This window comes from Ipomoea triloba, chromosome 4, assembly GCF_003576645.1.
Source record: "Ipomoea triloba cultivar NCNSP0323 chromosome 4, ASM357664v1".
NCBI lineage: Eukaryota > Viridiplantae > Streptophyta > Magnoliopsida > Solanales > Convolvulaceae > Ipomoea > Ipomoea triloba.
In genome coordinates this window covers 9,591,739-9,600,493 of record NC_044919.1, presented here as the reverse complement: position 1 = coordinate 9,600,493, position 8,755 = coordinate 9,591,739, and the positions used below count along the sequence as shown (strand labels likewise).

Here is an 8,755-nt window from a genome sequence, read left to right as displayed (position 1 = left end):
AAAAAGTCCCTAACTTGAAGGGCTAGGGCCCTTTATATAGACCCCTAGACCCGTACCCGATACCGTATAAACGCCAAAAATACGTATTGCGGTAATCCCAGGGTATATTCCCTATCAATTTCAATTTATATATTTTTGGCATGTAGTTCCAACAAACTGTTTACGACAAAATAGATATTGATCTAGTGCGTTACGTTACGAATTGGTAGATTGTATATCAAATTATATAGAGTAGGAATGCATTTGATTAGAATTTTGTGAACAATATTTAGACTTGGTGATTGGAATTGTTCATTGTATTTTGGAGTAGATGATGAATTGTTGTATATTTTGAAATACTTACATACTTGTAGAAGATCAATGTACTAATGAATTGATACTTTTATACTTATGGTATTTGGATAAATTGTTATTATTATATTATTCCTAAAATCAAAATAGATTAAAAACAATTGTACCGTTGTCTATGAATGTGAGACAAAATACTAACGATTTTTAACCGTTGTCTTTGATATATAAGACAACCTACGGTTAGAAACCATTGTCTATGCATGTAATTTTCAACAACACTCAATAGACAATGGTTTTTAACCGTTGTCTTATATCGAAATGACAACTGTTAAAAACTGTTGTCTAGGCACATAATTTTCAACATTGGTTTTAACAACACTCAATAGACAACCACTAGTACAAAATCAGTCATATACATATGAAGAATCTATGTCCGAAGTTAAACACCGGACGGGTAAAATAACGTGGTGGCATTTTTGTAATTGAAAGTTTACTAATTAATTATTATTTTTTAAAAATGCCTGACCATCTGTGTCTGAAGTTTAACCATTGTACAGCTTATATAGAAAAGACAACGATTAAAAATCGGTATCTATCTGTGTGACTTTCAACAACAATTAATAGATAACGGTTTTTAACCGTTGCCTTTTCTATTTAAGACAACGGTTAAAAAATCGTTGTCTTTGTGCGAGACTTACAACAACACTTGTTTCAATAACATAAATTTTATCTAATAGACAACGGTTTTTAACCGTTGTCTATGACCATTTTTCTTGTAGTGAAAGGGCCGAAGTGGCCAAGAAGAATGCAAAAGAAGATAGGAGAAAGAGTCATCAAGCCAAAGAAGTGCTTGAAAGAAGACCATTCAAACAACTCGGGAAATAAAAGGGTGGAGATACTAACACTTAGGGGGAAGAAGTGTGCATCTGGAGTTATAAGAAAGATTGGAAGTTGATTATATATATTTTTTGTTGTTGTTTAATAATTTGAAACTCTTGTAATAGTTGTAATTTATTGCTTTTAGAACTCAAATGTACCAAATTATTTAAATAGGAATTATCTGTTTTGATAGTGAGAGAGTAGTCAATAAAAGTTAATTATTACTTTATCTCTTTCCATTTATGTTTTCACATCATCACAAATGGAAAAAATTGTTATGAATAAATGATTATATATTTTTGACTCTGTCGACGGTATTATTCCACATGTTCTTTTCCTTCAATCTATCAAACCAATGTAGATTGATGTAGTAGCTCTTCTTCATTTTCTTAAAATTTATCATTTAATTTACTTATAGAATATGGAAGTGGATTCAATGTGTACAGGAGCCGTTTTTCTATTCCCTCCAAATTTGAATGGAGACAAAATGCAAAGAGTGCAATGATGGAGAGAGTTTTGACATCATATACCTTGCAGAATGATGAAGAGCGATCAAACAAAGATTGTGGATCGTTTTATAGTGTTATAGGGTGTGTATAGTTATCGATTGTGACTCTCCTTCTTGGATCTGTACGACTGTACTGGGTTTCATACTCACAAAGTCGATTGCACTGTTGGGCCTCTTCTTGTCCTTTTTTCTGTATGTTTCTTATTATACCCTTATTGCTTAAGGATCAAAAAATAAAAGGCGGAGGAGTATGGATCAGTCTTAAATTTTTAAATAAACTGTTCAATTCTTAGATGTGCTTATAATTCAGTTAGGTCCAATGGTAGAAACCCTGAATTACACAAAAAAAGAAAAATAATAATAATAATAATAATAATAATAATAATAATAACAAAGCTAATGGAGGAGGAGGGCTGAGGAAGGTGTGCTAACCTAGCTTATCTTGAATACGAGTTACCATATGTGCATTATGCGACTAAATTAATGTCGAATATAAAAATTAAAATAAGTAAATAATTAATAATATAATTTTTAAATATGTAAGTTAATTAATATATAATAAATTTACGGAAAAAATGTACTTTTTCGTCCCTAAGAAACATAATAATTGTAGAATTTGCCCCTAAGTGTTGGTCTTGCTCACTTTTCGTCCCTAAGCTATCATTGGTGTTGCATTTTTCGTCTCTTTGCTAACAAAACATTAGGGACGAAAAGTGAGCACGAGAAGTTAGCTTAGGGACGAAAAGTGAGCACAAGGAGTTAATAAATATTATTCTCTAACAATTTTTTTTATTATAATAAGTTAAGTCTTCTTAATGCGATATATATGACTATTGATGAGTAGATAATTAAACATGAATTTTTTGTTAGAAGTGATATGATTATAATAGGCTTACTAATATTGTCATAAAAGAGTAAAACAAAGAGTTATGCAATGAAATTATAGTGAATGAATTCATAGGTTTTTTTTTGTATATGATTTTTTTTTTTAAACACCCATAATTCTTTACAAGATAGTATATGTTTAATACTACTTCTTTAGTCTTTTTTCAGTCCAGAGAATCAATGCACACGCCATCGAGTTCAATCATGTGAACATGTGATCACCCATTTAAATTGCTAACAGTAGTAGCTTTTGTGTATATGATTATATTTAAACTTGATTAAGGAGGCAGTAGTTTGTTGTAAACTTTATAATTTTGAGAAAGTATAGATGAATAGATAATACAATGCAATAGAGTCAGTAGTACTCAAAACATATTTTAACACTAATATATTTTATAGTTAATATTTGTATTTTTGTAATATAATCATAATATCGTTAATTTAATTCTATAAGTTATTTGGCAATTACGCGTCTTTGCCAAATGCTGCGCTTGACAATTTCAGTACCACTGGGCAATAGTATTTCAAAGTCTTTGGTTTCGTTAGTCAATTTCAATATTTTTTTGGGAATATAGGTGGTTAAAAATTTGTTTTCTTTTTAATGATGGAAATGGCAGATGGACTAGGATGGACAACAATGTTGCACGCATGTCCCTCATACTAGGACCACTAGACCTAACAATTCATAAATACAATCACTTTTTATAATAATAATAATAATAATAATAATAATAATAATAATACAAATACTACTTTTAAAACGTGTTGAATGGATTGTTAGGACAACTAGAGCAAGCAATTCATAAACGGGATGATGCAAAGATATTGTATAGGCATTATGTAGACCACACATTTGTTGTTGTAAATTGATCAAATTCCTTTGTTAGCTAAATTATTAGATATCAACCCTAGTCTGACAGGAAGAAATAGTTTCGCAAGGAAAGAACCCCAACGGAATGATTTCAGAAGAAGAGGAATCGAAAGAAACAATTGAAAGGAAAGATTTCGGTAAAAGAGAACCGGAAGAAGACCTTTTGAAATCAAGTTAATGATGTCTTAAATGTTGTATCGGAGGAAAATTGTAATTTATGACCTTACAAATATGTCAGTTATCAGTCACTCATAAATAATTAGTGGGGTAAATGATGCTCTTCAATTTTTAAAACATGACATATATTGCATCTCCCCTAAATTATTAGTGATGTAAATGTGATTAACCACTGTTTTCCCTGTTTAAAAACCAAGCTTTTTTTTTCCTCTATCTTGTTTTCTACGTCTGTTCTCCTTCTACCGACAATAATATCTCTCATTCTTCCCATTAAGGGAGGGATAATATATGTCATATTTTAAAAATCGATGGACAACATTTACACAACTAATAGTTCATGGGTGACATTGATAATTACATATTTGTGAGGGGCATAAATTACCATTTTCCCTTCTATCAAATACATTCTCCACTATCACCCAACCAAAAAGAGCATTTAATAAAAGCTTTTTCATGGAAAATAATTCTTAGAAGGAGCTCATACGAGGAAGAAATATTTAAAAAAAAAAAAGGTTAATTCCACCAGAGGTCCTTCTCTTTCGTGGCAATTCCAAATTTAGTCCATGACTATCGTTTTTGTCAATTAACATTATAAACTATTATTTTCTGGACACTTTTAATTTAGTCATTCTCATGACTTTTCCTATTCTAGTAAGGGCATTTTTGTCATTTCATATTTTTATTTTATTATTTTTTGGTTTCAACTGATTTAATTGGTTTAGGATTTTTCTAAAAAATGGTTGATAAATATCGTTATTAAAAATATAATTTTTTCAATTAGTAAATCTTACTGACCACTCGTGGTCCGTAATTCAAATTTTTTTTTTTCTATTTGTAAATCTTACCGACCACTGGTGGAACGTAATACTGACCAATTACCAACCACCAGCAGTCGTAAGAATATCCTTATCCGATGAGGTACCGTCTATGTTTCTGACATCCTCAAAAAGAAGTCAGTATTTTCGACCACCTTGACTAGTGGTCGGTAATACTAAGGGCCTTTTTTCGAATACATAAAGTAGTTGGTAAGTTGGTCAGAAACTGTATTTCCGATCGGAAATCTCCATTTTCCGACCTCCTACATTTACCTCGTATGAACTATTTGTTAAAAAAAAATTTAAAAAAAAAAAATGAGTCGGGTCATTTTCATAAATATTACAAACTTCTGTAATAGAGTTAATTCCTTTTTTGGTCTTAGATTTATAAGTATTAGTCCACTTTTAGGTTGTTTTTTTTTTTTTTTTTTTTTTTTTACAAAACATGCATGTTTGGTCCTAGTAGTATTGTGGCATGACCATTTTTTGTCATCCGTTATTAATATCATTCTAATGGTGTTAAGTACAACAACATTTTTATCTGTTCAGTTCTAAGTGTTAGGTCAATTTTCTTTTTTGGTTCTAGATTTATGTGTCATTCCAAATTTTAGTCTTTTTTTTCATAACATATCTGTTGGTCCTAACATTATTATGGTATGACCATTTTTTGTCCCTCATCTCTTGGAATTGCTAAATGGCATTAAATACAATAATAATAATAATAATAATAATAATAATAATAATAATAATAATAATAATAATAATAATTGTATGCTCATGTTAAGTCAGTTTCCTTTTTTTTTATTTTTTTATTGTAGATTTATAATTTTATATGTTTCATTCCAAATTTTAGTCTTTTTTTTTTCTCAAAATATCCCTCATCCAAAAAATACTATTTCCTTGGAGGAGGAATAACTCATTCGTGGAAATTAAACAATAAGTACTACCGAAGAACGGATCTGCCTTCCTGGAAATGTCATTCCATGGACCAACAATACTGTTATAGTTATATAAGGTGTGGTGTGAATCCAGCGAAGTCGGTTAAGGAAAAAATGAGTTCTTTATCGTCTGCTCGCCTATATATACATATGTATGATCTTCTGATCAAGCAAAAAACATGCAGCCCAACTGCAGTAGTTTACCGCCACCCAGACCTCTCCGGCATTTGGCGGAGAAACATCGGCGGCAGCAAATGAAAGGCCTTAATCGTCGCCTCGCCTCTCTCGTCCCCCATGAAAAATCTCTAGTATGTTTTCGTCCATTCGTGAATAAGTGATTGTGCATTCTGAAAAAACACATTTTTTTAATTACTTTTGTAATTAATTTGGATTATGTATGTTGTATTGTCTCCGGCCAGGAAAAATCTATTGTCTCCTAATTTGGATTATTTGGATTAATTAGGGTTAATTAATTAATGATTTCTTGTGGACGTACAGGAAAAATCTCCGGCCATTGACGTGTTGGATCATGCCACTAACTACATCAAACAACTAGAGAACAACGTTAATGAGCTGAAAGCAAGAAAGGATAACCTACAATTACCAGTCGTAATGGACGTGAATGAAAGTAAGAGAGGTGAAAGTTTGGAGATAAATATAGTGTGTGGATTGGAGAAGAAGATGAGTGCAACCAACTCCACTGTGGGTCTCAAGATCTACCATACAATTCTTTGCAAGGTGTAGTATACTATAGTTTGGTTAATTGCATGATTCATTTATGTATAGTTGTTTTGTTGCCAACGTTCGTTAATTGTTTTTGTTGATCTGTGTTGGATAGGCATTTTCACCCAGAATTGGAATGGATACCATTCGAGTGCAAGAACGGTTGAAGAACTTTATTTGTGACCTTGGATGATTTTGAAGAATAATGAGCAAGAGAGGACGCCATGTTGCAGATTTTTTGTAATCATTGTATATATACTCCCTTGTTTAATTTTATCTCTCGTACTTACTTTTCATTTGTCACACTATCATCGTCAAATAAACTCTTTTTATTGTTTATTTCTATTGGGTGCATGCATCTTCAACACGTGATATCCAAGCTAATTTAATCCTTTGCCTTTCTTTCTCAGTGGGCCCCATAAAAAATGGGTTCTTGCATAAAAAAATTTAAAAAAAAAAAACCCTAAAAACCGCCACCCCACATCAACAAAAAACCACTCCATTTTTTTTCTCTGTTCTAAAAACCTCCAAAAATGCATTACTATGGATACTCTTTGACGGTAAATATGTTACAGACGTATATTTGGTAAGTAGTAACAGTAGTTTCAGTAGAATGGTTTGCATACAAGATTTCTCCCCCTCCCTCTACAACAGGGCTCTTCTTTTATATCTACTGGTGCAAACGACCCTTTGTGAATATGTAACGTACGTACATTTAATCATATCTGTACTAAGTACTGGTAATAACGACAAGGTGTAACTCCTCTTCAAAGTGTCATCCTTGTGTAACGGGTAACCGTTTGTCTGCCTTCGAGTCAATACTTGTGGTTCGGGTTGAGTAGTGCTTGTCCAATTATCTTGTCACTCTTAGTATTACAACTCATTAGTGATTAAGTGGTATCTTAACTCAGTCTAATAAACAATACATGGTTCACAAATATCATTATAGAAGCGTATGAATTCACTTCTATATCTACATAAATTCAAATTCAATATTGTTGGTGCCAATTTTATATACTTCTAGTATTAATTTAATGCAGTAAGATGTACCATGTATTGAGTTAGAAATTTAATAGTGGTTCCAGAACTCCTTACTTTATTCTTTCTTCTCATAATGTGTTTCACTAGTAATGATACAAATACAAGTGAAAATTAGTCTTTCACATTAGTTGCAAAACAATGCAACTAGTTTAATTACCCGCTAAATTGCATGTTCTTCACTATATGATTTTAACCGTCAACCGCCAAAGACCTTGTGGTCTAGTATCACCCGGTTGTACCCCACATGGGAGTGGGTAGGTTCGAGACTCAGTGGAGACGATATTGACTATTTGTACTAACAGAAGACAATACTTGTAGTGTGATGTACAACTCAATAAACATAGAAATAATTAACTTGAATTCACTCTTATAAGTGTTTTTTTTAGATACATGGACAAGTTTCAAGTGAGAACAATGCTTCCTCTCAAATTACAGATTAATTTCAGGCTCTATTTGTGTTGATGGCTAGCAATTTAAAGAAAAATCATGGGGTTAGTTTCATAAATATCATAAACATTCTCCTATCATCATTCCTATATATAATGACAAGTTCAAGTAAGAAAAATATTTCTGGTAAAATAAATAAACTAATACTAGAGATTGATCTAAGATGACCAACAACTTAATTAAATTTAAAAATCTTACAAACATTGTAAAATCACGCTTAAGTCACATATCTACAAATGCAAATATGTAATTTAGAACTTTTCATATATACTAACCTTTAAAAAAAAAAAATTCATACTAATATTGACATACATCATACGATGTAGAATGAGGATCGATCAAACAAAGAGCGTGGAGTATAGGAACTGCTGCTCCAAAGACCTTGCTTGAGGTCAAGCGGTATAACTGTGACTCTTCTAAATAAGAAGTCACAGACTCACAAGTTCAAATTCAGGTATTGATTCTTTAGGCTTCGGTAGATTAAGAAAATATGTATGGATAGACCGGGCTGGTTTTGTTTTATTTGCATGGCCCTGTGCTGGTAAATAAGTAAGTCTTATCAAAGTATAAATAAATTGCGAATTGAAGAAAAATTGTAAAGGGAAAAATACAAAAAACTAATTTTAGGCCAATATAATCAGAAATGCATATACTAACTATCAGGTGAGGGCTGGACTAGGGGCCCCAAAATTTTAGGGCCTTGTACTGTTGCACATTTTGTATGCCCTAAAATTCGGCCCGGGGTTAAAAAAAAAAAAAAAAAGTGCTGCGTAGTGTTTATATAGTGTCTGCTGAGGTTGTTTCATACTGACAGTCTGACACCGCTGAAGCTCTCTCTTGTCCATATTGCTGAATGCTGAAGGAAGAAGAAAACAAAATGGGACAAAGGGCGGTGGGCTAAGCTTATCTTTATGGGTGTTCTCTTTTTTTTTTTTTTTTTTTTTTTTTTTTTTTTTTTTTTTTTTTTTTGGAAACTATGGGTGTTCTCATTTAATTTGTGGAAAAGCCATTTCCTCGGCGCCAACAAAACAACTTAGTATAATCTATATCTGGATACTGAGGTTATTTCAATCGGAACATATTATCAAATAATGTTCTTTAAATATATTAAAATATATATTATATTTAGAAAAAATATATTATTATGTATAATGTACCTTCAGTACACAAATAATATGTT

General features: G+C 31.6%; 1 protein-coding gene across 1 annotated transcript; it reads left to right on the top strand.

Annotated features, from left to right (window-relative positions):
- Positions 1 to 5,525: 5,525 nt before the first annotated feature.
- Positions 5,526 to 6,426, top strand: LOC116015074 (transcription factor bHLH162-like). Its single transcript, XM_031255075.1, has 3 exons — positions 5,526 to 5,672; positions 5,863 to 6,102; positions 6,203 to 6,426. The coding sequence occupies exons 1-3, from the start codon at positions 5,544 to 5,546 to the stop codon at positions 6,278 to 6,280; spliced, it is 447 nt and encodes a 148-aa protein (XP_031110935.1). The 5' UTR covers positions 5,526 to 5,543; the 3' UTR covers positions 6,281 to 6,426.
- Positions 6,427 to 8,755: the final 2,329 nt, after the last annotated feature.